The sequence below is a fragment of the Lepidochelys kempii genome, chromosome 3, assembly GCF_965140285.1.
Source record: "Lepidochelys kempii isolate rLepKem1 chromosome 3, rLepKem1.hap1, whole genome shotgun sequence".
NCBI lineage: Eukaryota > Metazoa > Chordata > Testudines > Cheloniidae > Lepidochelys > Lepidochelys kempii.
In genome coordinates this window covers 19,119,466-19,145,120 of record NC_136382.1, presented here as the reverse complement: position 1 = coordinate 19,145,120, position 25,655 = coordinate 19,119,466, and the positions used below count along the sequence as shown (strand labels likewise).

The 25,655-nt window shown below is 42.5% G+C and overlaps 1 protein-coding gene across 7 annotated transcripts in view; it reads right to left on the bottom strand.

Moving 5' to 3' along the window:
* The window catches only part of ATAD2B (ATPase family AAA domain containing 2B), a 177,561-nt gene that overhangs the window by 120,108 nt on the left and 31,798 nt on the right, over window positions 1-25,655 (bottom strand). For 5 of the 7 annotated variants that reach the window (XM_078852056.1, XM_073335846.2, XM_078852053.1 and 2 more), the window contains 4 exons: window positions 21,828-21,930; window positions 21,217-21,325; window positions 14,119-14,235; window positions 12,663-12,759 (listed from right to left, as the gene is read on the bottom strand). In XM_078852056.1, coding sequence (XP_078708182.1) covers window positions 12,663-12,759; window positions 14,119-14,235; window positions 21,217-21,325; window positions 21,828-21,930 — 426 coding nt within the window. The remainder of the gene's footprint in view (window positions 1-12,662; window positions 12,760-14,118; window positions 14,236-21,216; window positions 21,326-21,827; window positions 21,931-25,655) is intronic. The other 2 variants (XM_073335847.2, XM_078852054.1) reach the window with 1 other exon arrangement.

Here is a 25,655-nt window from a genome sequence, read left to right as displayed (position 1 = left end):
GCAACTTCTTGTTCCGTAAATAGTTGGCATATCAAAACAGTCAGAGTGAAATTTCTGTCTTCTTATATTGTTCCACAGATGTCTGATTCCAACTTGAACATTTCTGAGAGGGAAGAAAGCCCTAGGGACATGTGGCTCATTGCACATCACCAAAATGGAAAAAAGTGAGCGATAATATCAAACATTTTCAAAGTTTAAGGTTTCTAATGGACCTGTCGTCTGATAAAACCTCCGAGCTACATCGCTCATCTCTCTCTGAAGCTAATAGAACACGAACATCAAGAGTATAATATCTTATCTATTTAAATTCCTTCTTTTTAAATTGCAGAGTTCTTATAAGTCTTATAGACCGTTTCTTTTTCTAAATGCTTTTCATACTGAACAATAAAATATTTTTAGAAATTGTTTATATTGTACTTGCAATTCCGAAGTAAGGAAAAATAAAATGGGCAATACAGGTTATTGCTCAAAATCCATACAGGTAACTTCTCTTCATTTGAGTACAGTAACCTAGAGAAAACTCTTTGAAAAGACTGTTTTAGACCCTAGACAGAAACATATAAAAACAGACAAATGCAGTTTGAATTTAGGCTGCTAAAAAAAGCTGTTTCATTTATATTTGTGTGAAGTAACAGGAGCATCTGGCTGCCGGACAGAGTAGCCAGAGACGTAATTGCCAAGGATCTTTCAGTGGATATAGAGTTCCATCACCTACATGAATGTGATAACTGCATTTTTTTCAGCTATTCTAGCTGAGACACAAATAAAGCCAGCCAAATTCAACAATCTGACCACCAAGAGAAATCAGACAGGAAAGTATGTCACTATGGCCGTTTTTATGGAAGACTCTACAACAGCATTAAACAGGATAAAATGGAAAGGCAAAGTAGACCAGATAAAGTTGCAGGGAGGCAGTGATCACTGTCTTTGGGATCCCTGCCATAAATTTGGAATCTAAGAGATATTACTACCATCTTAAAGAGGACTATGGACTGCTGCGCTGGGCATCACAAAATGGGGAAGAGATGGCCAGCCCTCTGTGGAGATAGAGGCGGTTAGGGACTATTTAGAAAAGCTGGACGTGCACAAGTCCATGGGGCCGGACGAGTTGCATCCGAGAGTGCTGAAGGAATTGGCGGCTGTGATTGCAGAGCCACTGGCCATTATCTTTGAAAACTCGTGGCGAACCGGGGAAGTCCCGGATGACTGGAAAAAGGCTAATGTAGTGCCAATCTTTAAAAAAGGGAAGAAGGAAGATCCTGGGAACTACAGGCCAGTCAGCCTCACCTCAGTCCCTGGAAAAATCATGGAGCAGGTCCTCAAAGAATCAATCCTGAAGCACTTGCATGAGAGGAAAGTGATCAGGAACAGCCAGCATGGATTCACCAAGGGAAGGTCATGCCTGACTAATCTAATCGCCTTTTATGATGAGATTACTGGTTCTGTGGATGAAGGGAAAGCAGTGGATGTATTGTTTCTTGACTTTAGCAAAGCTTTTGACACGTTCTCCCATAGTATTCTTGTCAGCAAGTTAAGGAAGTATGGGCTGGATAAATGCACTATAAGGTGGGTAGAAAGCTGGCTAAATTGTCGGGCTCAACGGGTAGTGATCAATGGCTCCATGTCTAGTTGGCAGCCGGTATCAAGTGGAGTGCCCCAAGGGTCGGTCCTGGGGCCGGTTTTGTTCAATATCTTCATAAATGATCTGGAGGATGGTGTGGATTGCACTCTCAGCAAATTTGCGGATGATACTAAACTGGGAGGAGTGGTAGATACGCTGGAGGGGAGGGATAGGATACAGAAGGACCTAGACCAATTGGAAGATTGGGCCAAAAGGAATCTGATGAGGTTCAATAAGGATAAGTGCAGGGTCCTGCACTTAGGACGGAAGAACCCAATGCACAGCTACAGACTAGGGACCGAATGGCTAGGCAGCAGTTCTGCGGAAAAGGACCTAGGGGTGACAGTGGATGAGAAGCTGGATATGAGTCAGCAGTGTGCCCTTGTTGCCAAGAAGGCCAATGGCATTTTGGGATGTATAAGTGGGGGCACAGCGAGCAGATCGAGGGACGTGATCGTTCCCCTCTATTCGACATTGGTGAGGCCTCATCTGGAGTACTGTGTCCAGTTTTGGGCCCCACACTTCAAGAAGGATGTGGATAAATTGGAGAGAGTCCAGCGAAGGGCAACAAAAATGATTAGGGGACTGGAACACATGACTTATGAGGAGAGGCTGAGGGAGCTGGGATTGTTTAGCCTGCAGAAGAGAAGAATGAGGGGGGATTTGATAGCTGCTTTCAACTACCTGAAAGGGGGTTCCAAAGAGGATGGCTCTAGACTTCTCAATGGTAGCAGATGACAGAACGAGGAGTAATGGTCTCAAGTTGCAGTGGGGGAGGTTTAGATTGGATATTAGGAAAAACTTTTTCACTAAGAGGGTGGTGAAACACTGGAATGCGTTACCTAGGGAGGTGGTAGAATCTCCTTCCTTAGAGGTTTTTAAGGTCAGGCTTGACAAAGCCCTGGCTGGGATGATTTAACTGGGAATTGGTCCTGCTTTGAGCAGGGGGTTGGACTAGATGACCTTCTGGGGTCCCTTCCAACCCTGATATTCTATGATTCTATGGCTTAAATACATAATGCCTCCAACCTGCCTTTTTTCTTACAGGCACAAGGAAAGTACAGAGAAGAAATGGTTACTTATCCTGGGCAGTAACGGTAGTTCTTCGAGGTCTCTCTCTCTACGGGTGCTCCACGCAAGGTGTGCTAGCGCCCCCTGTGCCTTTGATTGGAGGTTTCTCCTAGAAGAGTTTATTCGGCCTGCACATACATGCTAGTCAGCCTCATGCCCCATGCCGTTGTTACACAGCACCGCACGGGCAAACCAACCTCAGATCCTTCTCTACCGCAAGGCTCCATAGCAGAGAGGAAGGAGGATGGGTTGTGGAGCACCACTAAGAACACATCTTGACGAACCAGTTACTGTACAGGGTGAGTAACCATTTATTTGAGTAGTATCCCTACGGGTGCTCCACTCTAGTGACTATCGAGCAATTCCCTTTAAGGCAGGGGCAGCTTTGGTGTCGAGTCCAGTGCCAAAGAAACTACAGCCTAGCCAAACATAGTAGCAGCAGTGTCACAAGTTATAGCAGTGTTTGGCAAACATATGTGTAGACACCGAAGTAGTAGCCTCACATACCTCAATATGGGAATATTCTTGAGGAATGCCACAGAGATGGAAATGAACCTTGTAGAAGGAGTACATATATTCAAAGGTGTTTGAATATCGCAACATTTGTACCTAGACTTAATGGGAGCCAGATACCCACTTGGAAAGTTTTTTATTAGAGATTGCAGACCCTTCTGACTTATCTGCTAGTAAGACAAACTTATCTGTGGGTCTTTCTGAAGGGCTTTGTCCTATCCAAACAGAAGGCAAGGGCTCCCCTGATGTCCAGGATGTGCAGCAGTGCCTCCTGGTTATCTAGATGTGATTTGGGGTGGAAGAATGGAAGGTGAATCGGTTGGTTAATATGAAACTCAGAAGAAACTTTAGGTAAAAATTTGGGATGGAGTTGCAGCGTGATCTTGTCCTTAAAAAAATACTGTAAAAGGGGGCATGTTATCAGGGCCCCTATTTCCCCAACCTGTCATGTCAATGTGATGGATATCAGGAATGCCTTCTTAACTAATGAACAGAGCAGTGAGCAGGTAGCCATCAGCTCAAACAGTTGTGTTCTGAGGCATTTATGGAACAGAATGAGGTCCCAATCAGAAGCTGGACTGGTGGAGAGAGATTTCCAAGTCCCCTGAGGAATCTCGCTGATGTTTGGTGGCAAAAATGGTGGCGCGGAGGGGGGGAGGGGGGAGAATGAAAAGCAGTGATGGCTACCAGGTAGGCTCTTATGGGGCTCATCAACAGTCCTGACCTTTTTAGAGTCAGGATGTAGTCCAGTATATCTTGCAGTAATGAGGTCATATCAACAGACAAATCTTGTCCATTTTTGAGAGTGCATAGCAAGTAGACTGTTACCTGCTCAGAGTAAGTAAAAAGAGTACTACTACAAAGCAGGAAAGTCTCTAATCCTGTGAATCATCAACGAATCATGTTTTGAGAAAAAGCACTGTGATATTGAGGTGAAGGATCTTCCCGCCTTCCTGGGAGAGGAAATGAGGCACAGCATGAAGAGTGATTGGTGACCAAACAGCCAGCTGTACAAGGTAAGGAAACCACATTTGTCTGGGCCAAGTCATAACTATTTGGATGACTCTGGCTTTGTCTCTTTTATTTTGAGCATAACTTTGGCTTTTAGAGGAGATGGTGGGAACGCACACAGGTGAGTTGACGACCAATAAAGGTGAAAATCATCCCACAAGGACTGGTGACCCAGTCCGCCTCTTGAGCAAAACTGGGTACATGTCTTGTTTAACTCTGTGGAGAACAAGTCTATCTGAGGGGTGCCCCATTAATGGAATATGTGGTGTAATATGCTGGGGTCTATTTCCCACTCATGGTCTTGAAAGAATACTAAGAGCATCCACGGTCACATTCTCAACCACTGTGATGATGATCTGGTTGCATATGCACCAATTTCAAAGCTTGACAGTCTTGGCGCAGAAGAAGGGGGATCTTGCTTCTTCTTGCCAACTGATGTAAAACATGCATGATAAGTTGTCCATTATGACCTTCATGTGTTTGACCCTGATAAGGGGTAAAAACTGGAGACGGGGCATCTGACCGCTCTGAGTTCCAGGAGGTTGATGGGTAGCATAGTCTCTTGCAACGTCCACTCACCCTGAGTCATGTGAGTGTTTAGCTGAACTCCTCACTTTAGCAGAGACACATCCATCATTATGATGACCATCCATTGCGGGAGGATGTGCAAATGGGACTCCTGCACACACACTGTGATGGTCTTTCCATCAGTTGAGGGATTGTTTTACAGAGGTGGGTATGGAAAGAAGCATATTTAAATGGCGTCTGGTGAATAAACAGTTCTGAGCCACCCCTGAAGAAAGTGCATTCTGAGTTTTGAGTGTTCTAGGACAAAGGTGCTGGCTGCCACGTGCCCCAGCAGCTGAAGACTGTTCTTGACTGGAGTTTGGGGGCCGAACTTATTTATGTTGGCTATGCTGGAAAGGGCCACAAAGCTGTGCAGAGGAAGGAAGGGTCTTCTGTTACTGAATCAAGATGTACCTGCACAGGGGTCAAAGTGAATTTTTGAATGTTCAATTGCAGGCCCAATTCAAAGAAGAGATCTATCACCTCGGAAGTTACCCGAGCCATTGGTTCCAGGGAGCGACCTTTCAGCAGCTACTTGTCCAGGTATGGGACTACTAAAATACCTTTCCTATGGAGCTGCACTGCTACTTTTGACATAACTTTTCAAAAGTGCCTCGGGGCAGACGACAGTCAAAAGGAGTACACTCAGTATTGAAAGTGGTCCTGGCCAACAGTGAAACGTAGGTATGACATTGGCAGACCAGATCATACCAGAGTGTATTCAGTCCAATTCACTTGTGTATTAGTATAGATCAAAATGATTGTTGAAAGTAGAAGAGTGCATTTGATGTTTAGACTTCATGAAAGTAATGGGACGTTACTTGCACTGTATACCCCTGTAACTAAAATAAGCCATCAAAGAAGCCGTGTGGAATGCTAATGAAGGACTTCAACAGAAAAGTGCTATTTCCAAAGAAAGTGGCCATTGTGTGCGATACCCAGAGGTCAAAAGACTCAAAGTGCATTCCCCACTCACCGCCATCAAAGGAAAAGCCCACATGGGCTCAGCTGGTTTTCTGTCAAAAGAAGTATGGATTCAAGGAAAGATGTTTCATCTCTGGACTCTTACAGGGAAATGTATCAGATGCAAAGCAGAAGTCCGCAGAGACAATCTGGGTACCCTGAAAAGATTCTGCAACCATTTGGAATTACAAACTGTGACTCACGCATATTTTATAGATATACATATAAAAAACCTCAATAACTCATTTCCTTTTCTTAACTAATAAATCTTTAGTTAATTTACTATAGAATTGGTTGCCAGTGTTGTCTTTGTTGTAAGATCTGGAGTACCAACTGATCTGGAGTAAGCGACTGGTCTATGGGACTGGGAGCAACCTGATGTGGTAGGATTTTTGGTTTAACTGACCATTAGTTCAGTTTGTCTGAGTGGCAAGATAGACTGGAGAGTCTAAAGGGAAGCAGTCGGGGCAAAAGACCTATCTGGCTTCAAGATTAAACTCAATAAGTTTATGGAGGAGATGGGATGATGGGCTAACATGATTCTGGCAATTAATTGATCTTTAACTATTCATGGTAAATAGGCCCAATGGCCTGTGATGGGATGTTAGATGGGGTGGGATCTGAGTTACTACAGAGAATTCTGTCCTAGGTGTCTGGCTGGTGAATCTTGCCCACATGCTCAGGGTTCAGCTGATTGCCATATTTGGGGTCGGGAAGGAATTTTCCTCCAGGGCAGATTGGAAGAGGCCCTGGGGGTTTTTCACCTTTCTCTGTAGCATGGGGCATGGGTCACTTGCTGGAAGATTCTCTGCACCTTGAAGTCCTTAAACCATGATTTGACGACTTCAATAGCTCAGACACAGGTGAGAGATTTATTACAGGAGTGGGTAGGTGAGATTCTGTGGCCTGCATTGTGCAGGAGGTCAGACTACATGATCATAATGGTCCCTTCTGACCTTAATATCTATGAGTCTATGATGTGGTGTGATTTTTGGTTTAACTGACCATTAGTTCAGTTTGTCTCAGTGGCAAGATAGACTGGAGAGTCTAAAGGGATTGACTGACTCCATGGTAAGACTGGTATAGCTAATGATCCAACCAGCAGACCAAATTCAGTGATGAATCCTGTTCACTTGCTACCGGAGGCATGTTGCACATAAGCTAAGACAACATGTTACTGGCTTGATGAAATTTAATTGTAGACCGTACCACCAGCTTGGGATGTCTGCCCTGTTTTCTGGTCATCTGCCCTGAGGCAGGAACTCTCAGTTGTGAGCCACTCCAGAGAGCAAGAATAGTTTGTTGGGATCTCTGAACCATCTGGGACTAGTTGAGCATTCTCTTGTAGATGGGTGGATAACAGTATGGAAATATGCATATTGAAGGTTGAGGGATGAAAACCAATCCCCTTACTCTAGTGACAGGATCATCACCGCAGGTGTCACCATTTTGAACTTCTGTGCATTCATATAGGTGTTGAGTAGCCTCAAATCTGGGATACCTCCATGTTTTTTTGGTGCCAGAAAATATCTTGAATAAAACCCCTTTCCTCTGTGGTGCATGGGGTTTGGTTCTATAGCTCCCAAGTGTGAAAGAGCCTATTTCTTAACGAAGCAAGCTCTCATGAGAGTGGTCTCTGAAGAACAACAGGGAAGGGGGGTATGTTGGGTAAAGTGGATGGTGTATCCTGTTGAGATGATCTTCAAAACCCACTTGTCTGAAGTGACTGACTCCCAAGCCCTCCTGAAGTGGTAAAGATGGTCACTGAAGGGAGGAAGGCAAGTGACTCAGTGCAGCTGAAGAGAATGAAAATGGTAATTCAGGCCCTCAACCAGCTGTCAAAATTGCTACTTGGAGGTGTGATGTGGGAGGCTCAGAAGTAGACTGTTTCCTTCGCTGGAATCTGGGTCTCTTTTGATGCTGTTTTACATGGCTTCCGGGAGGTAAGGAATTGAGCAGGATGGGATCTCTGAGCCATCTGGAACTAGTTGAGCTTTCTCTGTAGGTGGGTGTATAAATACCAAGAGAAAGTAAGGTATCCCTAGAGTCCTCTAACATTTGCAGAGATTTGTCCAGGCTGTCCACAAACAACTTAGACCCACCAAAAGGAAGGTGCTCCACCATATTCTGGACCTCTTTTGGAAATCTGAAGAGTTCAAGCCAGAATGTCCTTCTCATAACTACCACTGCAGCGATCAAATGGGCAGCAGTATCAGCGGCATCGAGGGAGGCTTGTAGACATGTTCTGGCAAGTAGCTGGCCCTCTGCAATAACTGTGTTAAGTTGATCCCTGAGCTCTGCTGGTAGGTGGTCAACAAAAGAGTTCATTTTGGTATAGTTTTGTGATTGTATTTTGTCATTTGCACCTGGTAAATGGCAATTCTAAATTGGAAGGACACTGAGGAATATGATCTTTTTCATGAGGCATATTTTTAGCGTAGTGCCTCCTTTCATGTTCATTAACTGCATCGACTGCCAAGGAGTTAGGTGAGGGATGAGAAAATAAAAATTTGGAGTCCTCTGCTGGGACATAATACTTCTTATCCACCCTCCTGCATGCAGTAGCTGGAGTGTGCCAGACTGTCTTCTCTGGGTCCAGAAGAGCATCATTGACAGGCAAAGCTAAGTGGGTAGAAGCGGGTGAATAGAGGATATCAAGCAGCTTATGAGGAAGTTCTTTAACCTCCTTGAGGGAGAACTGCAAGGAGTCAGCAATTCTCTTGACCAGGACCTGGAACTGCTTGAAATCATCCACCAAGGATGGAGGAAGAATCATAATAGCTTCATCTGGAGAGGATGATTAAATGTTGGCTGCACGAGAGACCTCTTCATCAGTACTAGCATCCTGCTCCTCAAAAGATTTCTTGTCTCTGGAGGGACAAGATGATGCAGGTTGCCTCTCTCTGTGAGGAGTGATGGTTAGGGCCCTACCAAATTCACGGCCACGAAAAACATGTCACGGACTGAAATCTGGTCTCCCCCTCTCAAATCTGGTCTTTTGTGCGCTTTTACCCTATGCTATACCGATTTCACCGGCGAAAGACTAGAGTTTTTTAAATTGGGGGTCCTGACCCAAAAAGAAAGTTGCAGGGGGTGCGAGGTCGCAAGGTTCTTTCAGGGGGGATTGTGGTATTGCCACCCTTATTTCTGTGCTGACTTCAGAGCTGGGTGGCTGCAGAGTGGCAGCTGTTGGCTCTCTGAACGCAGTGCCCAGCCAACAGCCGTGCAGAAGTAAGGGTGGCAATGCCATACCATGCCATTCTTACTTCTGCGCAGCTGCTGGTGGTGGCTCTTCCTTCGAGCTGGGCTCCCAGCCAGCACTGCCATCTGTAGCAGCACAGAAGTAAGGAGAGCAGTATCGCAATCCCTCCTACGATAACCTTGCAACCCCCCCCAAACTTCCTTTTGGCTCAGGACCCCAACAATTTCAACTTTGTGAAATTTCAGATTTAAATAACTGAAATCATGAAAATTGCTGTTTTTAAAATCCTAGAACTGTGAAATTGACCCAAATGGACCATGAATTTGGCAGACCCCTACTGATGCTCAATGCCCTGGAGAATTGTTGGTGATGGGACCTTTGGCTAGCCTAATATGGCCAAGAAGGAGGTGCATAAGGTGGAGGTGGCACCCACAGGTGCTCATACCAGCGACATGTTGGTTGGAAACTTGTACCACGAGTAGTTATAGTCTCATCAAAAACTTCTGGAAAGGAGCCTCTATCGGACTGAGAGAACCCTGAGTTGATATTTGAGACACCAAGGCAAGGTCTTCATCAGCATCCTTTTTCTCAAACTCACTCTGGAAAGATGGAGCGCCTGGACATCTGAGGTGAACCCGTCGTTACCGGTGAACTTCAGGTGATCTTTATGTTCTCAGTACTGACAGCATGTTGGAACTGAGCAGTGGACAATCGGGTGTCCCCTCAGATACAGCCAGGTCTCAGGGAAAATGGAACTCCTGCGAGTGTGTCATGGGTACTGAGTCTGTGGTCTCCATCAAGGTGATAATAGCTGAGGACACTAACAGTACTGGGGGTCTCGGGTTCTCCAAGGGAAGTGTTTTCGTAGCCTGATAGGGCTTCTTCAATATCGAGGAAGAGTTCTTCTTGCCACCTTAATCTGTTAACCGTACTAATGATCAAAGAAAGCTTTGCAGTCTTTCAGTGTAGCGGTGCCCTGGGTACCTGAGGAACCAGCAGCCTCATGGGTACCTGAATGGAGAGCAGATGGTGCCAGAGTAGCTGAAGACAGACCGACAGACAGACCGACCGACCATCTCGCCTTTTTAGAGGTAGATTCCCTACCTGGTGAGGCCAGGGCATGGTCCTTGAGGACTTCTGTGAGGAGTCTTGCATCTTCCTCTTAGATGACCTGGAGGAGTGGGGCTCCAATATCATGGAGGCAGAAGATTTGCTTGGAGACCGGTATACAGGAGGGAACCCTTGGCCCAGGTCAGAAGCCAGACGTAAAGAGCTCTCGGTCATGAGAAGACAAAGTTTTATCTCCCTGTTTTTTCTGGCTCGGTATTTCAGTGCCAGACAGATGTGCATTTCCCCAAGGCAACAGATGCAGCAGGAGTGCCCATCACTTACCAGGATCACCTCCCAGCACAACAGAGACAGACAACATTTGAAGCTGGGAGACCTGGCTAGAACATCCCAGTGAACAAGAACTGCTAACCAGTATCTATCTAAATATAATATATAATAGAGATTTTTTTTTAAAAAAAATTTATAACTAGAAAGCTAAAATTACTACTATTACTACTACTACTACTACTAACTAAATAACTAAACCAGGGGTTCTCAAACTTCATTGCACCATGACCCTCTTTTGACAATAAAAATTACTTCACGACTTCAGGAGGGGGGACCAAATTTGAGCCTGCCCAAGCCCCACTGCTCTGGGTGGGAGGGCCAAAGCCCAAGCCCAAGGGCGGGCAGGGGGCCTGCAACCGGAGTCCTGCCATCCAGGGCTGAAGCCCCAGGCATTGGCTTCAGCCCTGGGTAGTGGGGGCTTGGGCTTCAGTAAGTCTAAGCCAGTCCATTCAAAGCGAGTTGCGACCCACTTTGGGGTCCCGACCCACAGTTTGAGAACCGCTGAACTAAACTAATGATAATAACTACTACGACTAACTACTACAATAAGAATTGAGGGCAAAGTTGAGGAAATCTCAACGGGGATAACTGCCAGAGCTCCCCTCTCAGACCAAAGTGGTTGAGAAGGAACTGAGGCGGTTCATCACTGCAGGGCTACATAACGATGACATGGGACACGGGCCTAACTAGCACACATACACAGGCCAAATGGATACTGCTATGAGAAATCTCTGATCAGAAGATTAAGGGGAGCTAGCAAACACAGAGTGGAGCACCCATAGGGGCACTACTCAAAGAAGAGCATCTGTTCAAGAAATGCTTTGTCACCATTTCATTTAAAGAGATAAAATAACTTGGCTGAAACTAATGGACAAAATCCTTTTTAAAATCAGGTCTTTAAAAACAACATTTTTTCATCATACAAACAACACAGGAAATTATTCAAACTGAAAGAATTTTAAGCATTATTTATTTGTTTCCCATATTCACACTCTACTCTTCTGTCAGCTTGGACAAGAAGAAGAAAACTGCCAATTTCAATGTGGTCTACAATCAGTTTCTACTTCATTTCACTTAAAAGGTAGAACAGGATCATGATATTATATTTGGTTGCAAACACCACAGGAGGCCTTTTTGTTTAAAAAAAATTCTATTAATTTAAGTTCATAGAAAGCTCATTTTTACAAACTCTAAGGCTCCAGCCCATGCATCTGCACTGCAATTTTATAGTCCGAGAACCCAAGTCCCACGAGCCCAAGTCAGCTGACACAGGCCAACCACGGGTGTTTTATTGCAGTGTAGACATACTCTAATATAGCACTATTAGAGACTGCTACAGTATACAGATACACAGCTCTTTCAAAGAATCTGTATCACACCCGCTATTCCAGTCTTGGGCCTCTCCTGAGCTGAATGCTAATCACACAAAACTTCTACTTGGCATTATGATACAACCATGACGTTTATTTTCATATGTTTCCCAATCAGAATGTGATCCTAAGGCACAATCCAAGACCCATATATTCATGTGATCAAACTAAGGAATTCATTGCCTCAGAAAGTGGTTGACGCCAAGTACTTAAGATTCAATATGGGACTGGATATTTATAAGGCTATCAAGAATATCTAGATTTGTTGCAATGAATAACAATCTCGGAAGGGATATTAAACCTTGTGCTTTAGGGCTTAAGAACAGGATGAGACCTATGGTGAGGTCAGGTTATCCCAAATCCACCTACTGCAACGTTCTTACACCTTCTTCTGAAGCATCTGGTGCTGAGATACTGACAAGAGACAGGATACTGAAATAGAAGGACCTTGGGTCTGTTCCAGTCTCGTAATTCCTATGTTCCTATATACTTCTGCAATTAAAAGTTTTATTTCACACTAGACTGCTTCATACTATTATTCAGATTAACTAACCATCTTCCCATGAAAGTATTCAGCAATCATTGTATTTATAACACCCTAATGCTATTATACGGATTTCTTTTTATTAAACATAGGAAAATACAGCTAAATTGTTCTTCAATTATTTCCAGACAATACAAGAAAGAACAGGTTACAAACAGAAGATCTTTTAAAAAAAAAGACTTAGACCCCAAACCTGCAATGAGCTTTTCTATCTTACATAGGTTTTGGATGAACACAGGAGTCCACCTACATGAAGCTCAGTGCAAAATGAGAGCCTTACTTCTGATTCTTTGGGTTTAATAAGTATCACCCAGGGACAGAAAGTTTCAAAATACAACAGCTAACAAAATACGCTGAGGAAACACACATGTCTTCTACCTACAAAAAGTTTGTGATATTTACCTGATATGGCTTCTTCTTGCAGGAGATCTGTGAATATCAAACAGTGCATTTTCCCTCTTTTTTTGATGAGCTGGCACTGAGCAAAAAAGGTAACAGGCTTGAAACATCAAATACAAAAAAGGGTAATCACATGACAATCTACTTAAATGAAAATAAGTTGTTGTTTTGTTTTTTAAATGACAAATCTATACAAAAAAGTGCCTATCTTGAGCTCTAGGTGACTTTGCCGAAAATTAGAAACACCTCACCCAAAACCCAGCAAATAAGACCATAATGAAAATAAGCCCATATATATCCCTCTTCTTCACAATCCTCATCTTTTATTGTGACCCTGTCTCTCCAAAAGCCACATGAAGAAATGGGCTTTGAAGCATGCCCTCACTGTCAGAAAATTTGGATTATTTCAGATCAAGGGAAGGAATGAAAAAGATAGTGTGGTCTTTATGAGGGGCCTCCATTACCAGTTCCATCTCTTTTCAAACTCCTCAGCTGATTGCAGCTGTCACAATATAGCAGAGATAGAGAGATGGTTTTTCAAATAGGCAGAATTCATGCCACCACATTCTGCAACAGCTTCAGTTTCCATGTTGTTTTAAGGTGTACCCTTATGTGCAGTGCACAGTGGTAGTTTAATTGTGAAGTGATATATGCATGAACAGCAGCAAGATCTACATCCAAAAGAAATAGCTGCAATCTCTTATCTAGACGAAGACTGGAAAATGCTGCTTGTGATAAACTAACAGCACCAACGGACTCAACACTATCCCCAGTTACACACTCTAGTTATGAATGGTGGGCACACAAACTCACTCAGAGGAACAAACTTAACCATCACCATATCTTCCATTCTGATTTCCCCAACCTACCAGCATCACCATTTCCCTATCTAGATTGAGCTTTAACCAGTTAGCTCTTATCTATGTCCTCATCTACGCCAGACTCTAAGCCAGGCATGCAAGAGCAGTAGGTAGGTCAGATTAGAGAGTTATAGAACTGATAACACCACCACACTGAATATACCACAGTCTATGTTTCATTAACCTTCTCAGATGCCCCGTATACAAGTTGAACAAAAGGGGAAGCATGATGCAACCCCATGGAACTCTGCATAGAAGCTCCTTTAGGGATGAAAAGCAATTATCCAAATTCTCTCCCCTTGTCCATTGTTCCGACCAAGGCAACACAACAGAGCAGAAGCGTGTGACCTTTGGCGAGTCACTTAACAAGTCTGTGGCAGGTCCTGGAATAAAAACCTTCATTTCCTCATGTCCAACTGCATGCTTTAACAATCTGACAATGTTTATTCAGTAACCCAGAGAAACCAAGGCAAAACAATTACAATACTTAACAGTGAAAAATGTATGGTATCTTTGAGCTCTACCAAAGAGCAAGTCCACTAAAAGAGACATTAAAATCAATACGAGTAGAAAGGTCATCTATGGTCCTGATTCCTTACCTATTGGAGGTGCCTGGTACCTTTCCACAGTTTTTCTTTGCCTTAGATTATAAGGTCGATCATTTTCTTCTCCTTCTGCCTCTTCTACTTCTATATCTCCATCTTCCTCTTGAGATTCTAAAAAGAAAAAGCAAAACACATTTTGAACAGTTCTATTTCTTTATTTTTCAGAGCAACCTTGCCCCTCCCACGCTCTCCCCAAAAATAAGTCCACAAAAATAAATTCTAAATGCATAAGGATCATTTTCTTCACTAATTAGAACCACCACTGGGGGAAAATCTGTGGGATATTTTGCCAAATTGCCTACTGGCTTCTATAGGATTTTTTTTGTTTTGAAAAATCAGCAGGATATAACAATAATAAATGTAGTAGATTTCTACATATTTACAAAGTAGTTTTACATAAAATTAGTTTATTTTACCCAGTTTGGGGGTTGTTTTGTTTTTCATTTTAATAATAATAATCCCTTACCTACTTGAGATATGTGGCTGGTAAAATGAAGGCAGCTGGGAGACTAAAGAAGTTAGCCAGCTGGTAAGTATTTGTGGGGCACTTCTGTCTTACTGCTACTGATTAACTTTGGTGGGGAAAGGGACAAAAGAGAAGGACTTTCTGTGCTGGGAACTTGTTCGCAAGCGTGGTAGGACTCTGGGTTGGATGCTGTGTTTTGAAATCTAAGTTTGGTTGCTGAATGTCTGAAGAAGGTTGCCCTGCAGTTAGGTGAGTCAGCACCTGCTTTCTAGCAGGGCTTTTTGAAGGGCTCTACCTGGGCTCTTTGAAGAGAAAGAGCAGTTCAGTTTTTTGTGAACAGGCCAGTGATTACAGACAGCTGAGTGTGATGGGTTGAGTCACCCATTACAGCTGTGTGTAAGGCCCAGGATTTAACAAGCATGCAAGCTCTAAATGGCTGGTAAGACACATGGCTGGTGATGCAAAGCGAGTTAGCCAGATGGTATTTCTGGATCACTTCTGTCTTATTGCTATTGATTAACATTGACCACTACCCCATGTCACTCGTCCACGTGGGCACTAATGATACTACCAGGTCTGACCCTGAGCAGATCAGCAGTGACTACAGGGCTCTGGGAGCAAGGATGAAGGTTGTGTTCTTGTCCATCTTCATGGCTGAGGGTAAGGTCCCAGACAGGGGGACATGCATCCTGAAGATGAATGCATGTTGACACCATCTGTGCAACCAGGAAGCTTTCTCAACCATGAATGCTATTCCACGAAGGAGGACTGCTGGAAGGAGATGGGGTCCACCTACCCAGAAGGGAAAGAGCCGCTTCAAGCCCCAACTCACCCACACACCTACAGCACATATTACCCAACATGGAGAGAATTCTGAGCCCTGACCAAGCTGGCTTTCGCCGAGGCCATAGCACATGCGACCAAGTACTCATGATGACCACATTTGTTGAAAATGGCTTCCAGAGAAACTTGAAAACAGGCACTGTTTTCATCGATCTAACAGCAACATTCGATATGGTATGGCACACTGGCCTGCTCGTGAAGATATCACAGGTCCTGCTACCTTGGGTTACAGGCATCACTGAACTGTTCCTCCGTGATAGGCAATTCAGAGTCCATATGGGGGAGAAGAGGAGTGCTTGGAGACAAGGCAATGGGTTACCTCCCAGGTCTCTGTGCTTTCTCCAACCCTGTTCAACCTAAGTTTACATCAATGACCCGCCAACAACAGAGTCACAAAAGTTCATTTACGCAGACAACATCAGTTGCGGTACCCAGGCCCGGACATTCCACGAGCCTGATGCCACCTGAAACCGGGACATGACAAAGTTAGCTGACCACTGTAAGACTTGGCATCTCCAGCCAAGCATCATAAAAACAGTCTCCAGTTTGTTCCATCTTCATCACGCCAGTGCAACCCGAGAACTGAACGTTTATCTGAATGGTCAGAAGGTGAAGAATGAAGTAGAACCAGTCTATCTAGATGTGACTTTAGACCGCACACTGAGTTACCATGTCCACGTGAAGACGACAGCAGCTAAAGTTAAGATGTGCAACAATCTTCTTAGCAAACTGGCAGGTTCATCATGGGGTGATCTAACTTTGCGGATGTCAGCTCTTGCCACCTCACATTCGGTGGCCAAGTACTGCGCACCAGTTTGGAGTTGATCGTCACACACCAAACTGGTGAATACACAATTACATGCTGCCATGAGTATCATCTCCAGCACCCTGCGTCCGACTCCATTCCCATGGCTTCCAGTTCTGAGCAGTATTGCTCCTCCTCATATCAGACGAGAGGTTGCCACTGGCAAGTTGCTGGAGAAAGAACGCGCCAACCCAAGCCTGCCGCTGCACAATGACCTTTTTAAGCCACCAGCTGCACGTTGCTGTCACGTCACCCATTATGGTCTCATCTGCCACGCCAGGATGTGAGGGCGGAAACACTCTGGCGAGACGAATGAATATCTATTATAATCCCCAACCAGTCCCTTGTTGCTGACCCCACAATTTGCCCTCCTGGTTTTGACCTGCCCCATCACCGATGGTCCCTGTTGAACAGGTTCCGGACTGGGCAAGGCCTTTGTGCAGCCAAATAGTACCACTGGGGCCTTCATGACAGCCCTTTGTGCAGCTGCGTCACAACACAGATGATGCACATTGTCGATGAATGCCTGCTGACTAGGTTCAGTGATGGCCTAGAAGAACTGATCAAGCCACTGAAATGCCATTGCTTGGCTAGACGACTATGCACATGCCAAATAATTAAGCGAGGAAAGCTCTAAAGTAGGTTCAAAGAAGACAGGTGACAAAAGCCCACAGGTAAGCATAAAAAAGGCAACTGTAACAGAAGGCTAGATGTTTGGGGGAACTTCATGGGCGGGAGGCATGGAAAATTACAGTAGGATCTCAGGTGCAACAAGAGAATAATCAGCATAGGAATCTGCTCAGTATCTCAGATGTCAACACAAATGCCAAGGGTATGGGCAATAAACAGGAAGAACTGGAAATATAAATACACAGGCTAAATTATGACTTAACTGGCAGCATAGTGACTTGGTGGGATAAAACTCATGACTGGAATATTGGTATAGAGCAGTACAACTAGGAAGACAAGGCAGAGAAAAAGGGAGGAGGTGTTGCAAGAATATATACACTTGTTCTGAGGTCAAGGAGGAGGTTGAGAGACAGATCAGTTGAAAGTCTCTAGGTAAAGACAAAAGGGGAAAAAATATGGATGATATCATGGAAGGGGGTCTACAGTAGACACCAAATCAAAAAGAGGAGGTGGATGAAGCATTTGAAGAATAACAGAAATATCTAAAACACAAGACCCAGAAGTAGTGAGGGACTTTAAGTACTCAGAGTCTGTTTGAAAAGTAATACAGCAAAACACAAAATGTCCAATAAGTTCTTGGCATGCACAGGGAACAACAACTTTTTTTTTTTTGGGGGGGGTGGGGGGAAGACAAAAAGGATGAATAACCAGATGGGCAGCTATTTTTGACTTAATTCTGACCAACAGTGAGAAATTCATTGCGAATCCTAAGGTGGAAGGCAATTTTGGTGAAAGTGATCATGAAATGATAGATTTCATTATTCTAAGGAGAAAGGGAGGAGTGAGAGCAGCAGAATTAGGATAGTGAAAATCAAAAAAGCAGATTTTAACAAACTCAGAGAATTAATAGGTAAGGTTCCATGAGATGAAAATCTAAGGGAAAAGGGAGGTCAGTAGACCTGGCAGTTTCTCAAGGAGTCAACATTACTGGCACAACTACAAATCATCCCGATGCAAAAGAAAGATAGGAAGAATAGTAAGATGCCAATATGGCTCCATCAGGAGCTCTTAAATGACATGCAAATCACAAAGGAATCCTATAAGACGTGAAAACATGGACAAATTGCTAGGATGGAGCACAAAAGAATAGCACAAGCATGTTGGAACAAAATCAGAAAGGCTAAGACAAAATGAGTTACACCTTGCAAGGGACAAAGAAGACAATAAGACAAGGGTTTTTTTAAAATACATTAGGAACAAGAGAATGATGAGGGAAAGAGTAGCGAGGAAAGAGTTAATAACTGATTACACATCAAGAAAGCTGAAGTGTTCATTAAAGGGTTAATGAGGAGTAGACAATTAGCACAATTAATATTAAAAAAACAGGGAGGGAATGCAAGCCAAAACAGGAAACGAACAGTTTAAAGAATATTTAGATAAATTAAATGCATTCTAGTTGGCAGGGCCTGATAAAATTCATCCTAGGGTACTTAAGGCACTAGATGAAACAATCTTAGAACCGTTAAGAATTATCTTCAAGAACTCATGGAGGACAGGTGAGGTCCCAGCAGACTGGCAAACATAGTATCTATCTTTTAAAAGTGGAACAAATAGGATCTGGAGATTTATAGACCAGTCAGCCTAACTTTCATACCTGGAGAGATATTTGAAAAATTTTTTAAACTATCAGTTTGTAAGCACCCAGAGGATAAGGTTATAAGGAATAGTCAGCACGGATTCACCAAGAACAAATCATGCCAAATCAACCCAATTTCCTTCTTTGACCGGGTTAGTGGCCCAATGTATGGGGGGAAGCAGAAGATGTGATATATCTTGATTTCAGTAACACTTTTCACAGTCCCACATGACATTCTCATAAGCAAACTAGGGAAAAGTGGTCTACATGACATTACTATACAGTGGGTGCACAACTGGTTGAAAGACCATAGTCAAAGAGCAGTTATCAATGGTTCCCTGGGAAGGCATATGAAATGGGGTCCCCCCACAGGTCAGTACCAGGTCTGGTAGTATTCCATATTTTCATTAATTACTTGGATAATGGAGCAGAGAGTATGCTTATAAAATATGCAGCTAAAAGCAAGCTGTGAGGGGTTCCAAGCACTTTAGAAGACTGGGTTAGAATTCAAAACGACTTTGACAAATTGGAAATTTTTTCTGAATTCAGCAAGAGGAAATTTAATAAAGGTAAGCGCAACATACTTGCTTTAGAAAGGAAAAATAAAATTCACAGCTACAAAATGGCTAGATAGTAGTACTGCTGGGATAAAGTAAGAATATCCTTAATGTTTTCTCTGAATACTGTGTGCGTGCTTCAATTTTCCCAATGTATTACTCAAGTATCTAGGTGGAAGGATAAGCGTGTGTGATCATTGCAGCGACCCCTAGACTACCGAATGGCTGCCTGGGCACAAAGAATGGCCAACACTTTGTATCATCGCAACCGATGGCCAGAGCCCATCTTCTACAAGGAGCCAGACAAAGGTGTTGGAGAACAAAGAGACTAGGTGACCGGTTTGCTTGGGAAAGAGACAAAGCATGGAGGTGGGGTGGCTGGGCATGACTGAGGCTGAGCTACTGGAAGGAGTCCGTCTGCTGGTTTGGGAGTCAGAAGAAGAGCCCAGGGCTCTGGAGCCCCTCAAGATGGACTTTGCTATAACTTCCTGGCTTCTGTGTTAACAAGATCTGTTCTACGCTGTGTTCCTGACGACTAATAAACCCTTCTGTTTTACAACACTAGCAGAGAGTCACTGCTGACTGCAAAGTTGGGGTACATGGCCCTTTCTGGGTGTGTGAGGCTTCCCCAGGTGTCCCACCCAGGTAGACTCACTGTGGGAAGCTCACAGTGTGAACAGGGATGCTGACTGCTCCAACGTCAAACCCAGGAAATGCTGAAGCCAGGGAGGCTTCTTGCCCTGGTCAGTGTGCACCCTGAGGGGAGACACATTACACTAGTGTCCTGACTGGCTTCATTCAGAGTACTGAAACTGTAACTCCGTGCCAGCAGCTGAAAAGGATCTGAGAGTTATAGTGGATCAAAAACTGAATATGAGTCAACCATGTGCTGCAGTTGCAAAAAAGGCTAATACTCTGGGTGTATTAACAAGGGTATTGAATGTAAGATACAGGAGGTAACTGTCCTGCTCTATTCAGCATTGGTGAGACTGCACCTGCAGTACAGTGTTCAATTCTGGGCACAACACTTAGGAAAGACGTCAACAAACTGGAGTGTCCAGAGGACAGCAAACAAAATGATAAAAGGTTTAGAAACCTTTCCTCTTACATCAAGTTTAAGAGAATTGGGTATGCTGAGTCTTGAGAAAAGAAGACTGAGCAGGGACCTAATAACAGTCTTCAAATATGTTAAGGACTATTATAAAGAGGACAGTGATCAATTGTTCTCCATGTCCACTGAAGTAGAACAAGAAGTAAGAGGCTTAAGCTGCAGCAAGGGAAATTTAGGGTAAATATTAGGAAAATCTTTCTAACTATGAGGGTAGTTACACTCTGAAATAGCCTTCCAAGAGCTGTTGTGAAATTCCCATCATTTGGAGGTTTTTAAGAACACACTGGACAAACACCTGTTGGGGATGGTCTAAATTTACTTGGTCTCGCCTCAGAACAGGGGATTGGTCTTGATGACCTCACTAGATCCCTTCTGACCATACAATTCTATGATTTCCAAAAACCTAGAATACCTTAGCTCTTCTTTTCATTCTCCGAAAATTCCTATGATAATCAAAGGAAATCAAATTTTTGATAAAATACTAAAATAATTACAACTTCAAAATTTGCAGCCTAATTCCTATTAAAAGCTCTTTGAAAGAAACCTAAACACACAGGCTAGAGATATCAGCTGGATGTTTCTTCTAAAATAATCACTACTATAACAGTTAATATTATTTAAATTGCCTCCACTGAGTTTCAGAATTTACACTACCCAAAGCAACTGTTTCAGTTCTAAGATACAGAAAATCTGGTTTAAATTATTCCATATTTGTAATGCCAATTTAACAAACTTTTTTTTTCTTTTAAACGTAAGCTTTAGTTCATTTGTGATCCACTATAACTCTCAGATCCTTTTCAGCAGTATACTGAAAACCTGCAGACACCATAAATCTTTGCTAAAGAGCAGAATTTCTATATTGTGCATTTCCAATGGCCCTGTTCATTTTCTATTAAGCAAAAGCAAATTATTACTAATTCTCTGTACTACAGTTCAGTAGTACTGTGCAATATTTGTATCAATACACCAGCTATTTTAAGCAGTCATTTCTTCTACACGGTAAGTTTCAAATGAAGCCCTATAGTTAATCTGTACAATCCATACCTTCTTCTTCCCCTTCAGTGGACACTTCGTGGTGGTTCTGAATTCCATAGCTATTTCTTCTCAGTGATTTCCGCCTTCTCTTCACTCGAGAATACATGTCCATGTTTTCCTAGAACAAAATGAATTTGCTCATTAATCAATGGAAAGTAGTGCTTTCCATCTTCCATGTGCTTTACCAACAAATAACCCTGAGAGGTAGGTTAAGTATTCACATTTTACAAATGAGGAGGATTGAGGAATGACTCTCCTGGGGCCACAGATTGTGTCAACTGCAAAGCCTGTGTTTAGAACTCAGGCCATCACGGTGCCTAGTCCTGTTTTTGGACCACTAAACCATGCTTCCCCTCCAATTTAACAACACTAGCACAGTATGAGAATGCGTCAGTCAATTCCCCATTGACCAAACAGGATGACATATTAATTTCTTTCTAAAGTTAAATACACCTAGCTAGTGTCAGTGTTTATTTATAACAGTCAGCATTAGCTAGGAGTTAAAAAATGCTTTAGAATTTTAACATACCGTAGGCAACTGACCTATGGAGAGTTATAAAAATATACATATAGTGACTGGATGTTACTTTTATCCAAAATTTGACAGATTCTGAACTTACAAATTCTGTGTCTGTCCACATTCGCAGCCGTTCTACTTCTCCAGACCGCCTATTCCGCCTGATGTTAATATTGTCCATTTCTTGTAGTACAGCTTCAGCAGTACTAAATATACAAAATATTTAACATAAGAAAGACAAATATTCAGACTTAAAATAGAAGAGCTTCAGAAGTTTTACACATATAAATAATTCTATGTAGCACACTACACTCAAATTATAATTTCTTTGAATTAAATATGGAATAAAATCTACAGATTAACTACAATTTGATTTCAGTCTCTCCTGCAACTCCTTGAATCCATCAATTAAACTAAAAATAGTCATCCATAATAAAGAAAACTGAAAGAAGAGGGTAAAAATATACAAAGAGTCTGCATAAGAAAAAAAATGATTATTTTATGGGCTTTGAATCAAACTCTAATACCACATTTAATTTAAAATGTGCGTTCTCTTTGTCAGTTGTGGGGGTTAATTTTTAAATCTGGCGAGTCTGAATGGTATACTTTGGAAAAGTACCAGACTGACAGCCTGTGAGCCTGAAGCTTTTCATCCACATAACCAGAGTAGCACAAGGAGCAACACTGCACTCCTGTAAATGTTCCTCAGTCCTGTAAGCTCTATAAAACTGCAACATTTCTCTGAGGCAAGGGCTAACAAATAAAGAGATTTTTTTTAAAATAACCAAAGATGTGAAATGAAAGAGACATATATAGAACTCCACTACTCATTAATTTGCCTCTGTTGCATCACTTAACTTAATCATTGTATAATTAGACTGCAAGCTCTTCAAGAGGACTTTTACCTTAAATGCCTTTAAAGTGTTAAACTGATGCTGCTACAGACTGAGCAGGACGGGCCACTTCTCGGGAAGGAGATGACAAGTCATCAGCCAGGCCAAATCACTCATCTACCTATTTGTCATGACTGTCAAATTATTGCTAGCTGTGGTAAAGGTTTGTGTACCGTGGATATTTGTCCGCTGGAAATGTACTAAAGCTGCATAACAGTTGGAAATGGTATCAACTTTCAGTCATTTCCACTCAGCACTTTAAAGGTAAATCTAAAGTGTGAAATCCTGAAATCAATGGAGGTAAAGATAACAGTACAGACCCATTTACACGCGAATCCGCTTAACGCACGGTAGCGCCATGCCTCCCAGTGCTACCTATTTAACACGCAAGACTCGTTAACACCCGGAACAGAAACTTTCTATATGTAGCGCTACAGATTTGCTCACTAACTCACTGACATAGAAATCGACAGGAAGTGCAGAGCGGAAATGGGTTGTATGTCTTTACCAATATTTACCAATCACACACGCTTAGTCATGGTCACACTAGAGAGATATAGACTATATAGCAGTTATATAGTAATACATATACTACATTAGAAAGTTTTAACCGTAGGCCTAATATAATGGCAGAGGGCAAGCATCAGCATTCCTACACCGTAGGAGAAAAGCTAGCTGCAATAGATTGAGTAAAGAGCAGAGAAACTGAGGCCAAAGTTTCAAAAGATATTGGGATTGCTGAATCTACTCTCCGAGGATGGCTAAAAAACTAATCTAAGCTGAATGGCTTTGTACAAAATATCGATTCTGTCACAGGGCTTAAGCAAAAACGTGTGCGCTATTCGACAAAGCCATGCACACATGGTTTGCTCAGAAAAAGCTGAAAGGAATGCTGCTAAGTGGGCCACTTCTTCAAGCCCAAGCAACAAAATTTGGAAATTTAACAGGGGATGAATCATTCCACGCCAGCAAGGGGTTTATAAGTCGTTTTAAAAAGCATCATGGCATAGCGCAGGTATTGATTTCTGGAGAAAGCCGATCAGCCGATGAATCAGCTGCAAATGCATTTCCCGCCGAGTTAAAATCTATTTTACAAAATGAAGACTACCACGAAGAACAACTTTATAATTGTGATGAAACAGCTTTATTTGCAAAACTGCTACCTGATAAGACTTCAGCCTTTAATTACGAGACAGAGAAAACAGCTGGATTTAAAAAAAATTGAAGATCGTGTCACTCTTCTTTTTCGTAATAATAAGATGGGCAGCCATAAGCTTGCTCCTCTTCTCGTTGGCCGCTTTCATAACCCTCGCTGCTTTAATCACCTCAATAGAGCCAAACTGCCAGTAATATACGCTAACAGCAAAAATGCTTGAATTACAAGACACATTTTCGATGACTGGTTCCACAACAGCTTTGTTCCAGCTGTTCGTAAGCATCTGTGGTCGAAGACACTCGAAGCCAAAGCACTTTTGTTACTTGACAATTGTCCAGCCCATCCTCCAGCCGAATCACTGGTATCGAGCGATGGAAAAATTCAAGTGCTATACCTACCATTCAACACAACATCAAAAATTCAACCTTTAGACCAAGGCATTATTCAGAATTTTAAAAACAATTATCGACAGGAGCTGATTTCGGCCATCGTGTCTTGTATGTCTTCAGGCATTTCCGAATTCCTGAAACAGTTAAACATGAAGGAAATTATTTAGTTAAAAAAGCTTGGGATGAAGTAAAACAAAAGTCCATTGAAAACTGCTGGATGAAGGTCTTGGTGATGCCTTTTCTGTCAAAGACGGCTCAGACTCAGAAAACTCCAGCAGTGGCACTCATTCAGAGCCAGACTTTGAAGGATTTTCGGAAGAAGACGCCCTACAAACACGCACGCAGACAAAAAGAGGATAAAGGAAAACTTCTCTTTCAAATGATAAAAGATTTTAGTTTGGATACATCGCCGGAAATCATTACCGAGTCGCTGGAGATGGATGAAGATTGCCCGACTTCAGAATTTCTGTCCAAGGAAGAAATATTAACAGGCTGCGAGGCTACGTCAGACCACGAAAGTGATGGCGAGGACATCGTTGAAAAGGTCAAAATTTCAGCCACAAAAGCCCTTAGTGCTGTAGAAACTATTGTAAGATTTATGGAGGAGCAAAAAGTGGGAAAATATAGAAATCATTCATCTGCAGCGAATGACAGACTTCAAAAGAAAGAAAAAAAATACGAGCCAGAAAGAGCAAAAATAACGCCATTATTTTCTGTTAAGTGAATCATAGACACTTTTTTCAGCATGGCCCTCTTAACGTGCTTTCCGTTAACACGCGGTCATGATGGCTTGACTCCCGACATCCGCGCATAAACGGGTCTGTACTGTATTTAGAAGTCTGGTGGAACTTTAGGGAATTGTTGGAAGATGGTCGTTCCCTGCCACCAAACCTGATAGTATGTATATAAAGTTGTCACACTAAGGAAGGGAGAAACCCCTTCAACAAGAGTCAAAATTAAACTCAAAATCAAGATGTTATAATAAGGAAAACAGAGAGGAGGAAAAAGGACAAAAGCTTAATACCATGCAGAGTTTTGACAGGACAACTAACAAATAGGTTACGCATTTAAACGTAAGAAAAACAGAAGTTTGAACCTAAATGAGATAATAAGAGACTTGAACCAACACTATCAATTGACAAAACAGAAGATGGAAATAAAGAGTAGAAAAGCATCAAACACAATACGTGACTGATGCCACTAATCGCTTTCTTCAACTTTATGTAAGTCTTGTCAATACAGCTTTAGGGACTTCCATTGATCAATTTATTATTGTATACTTGTGTGAATACTAAGTTTCTCTCTATTTAAGGTGCAAAAGGCCTTATACGATTTCTATTACATGGAATGGAACTGTTAATATACAAAATAAAAAATAAGAAAAATTGATGAAGGTTTTGCCATTAACATTAATAGTGAAAGAATGTCACCCAAGGGCTTTTTCTCCCTTTGAATTTATAACCAATACTACTAAGTATTTCTGATGCACAATG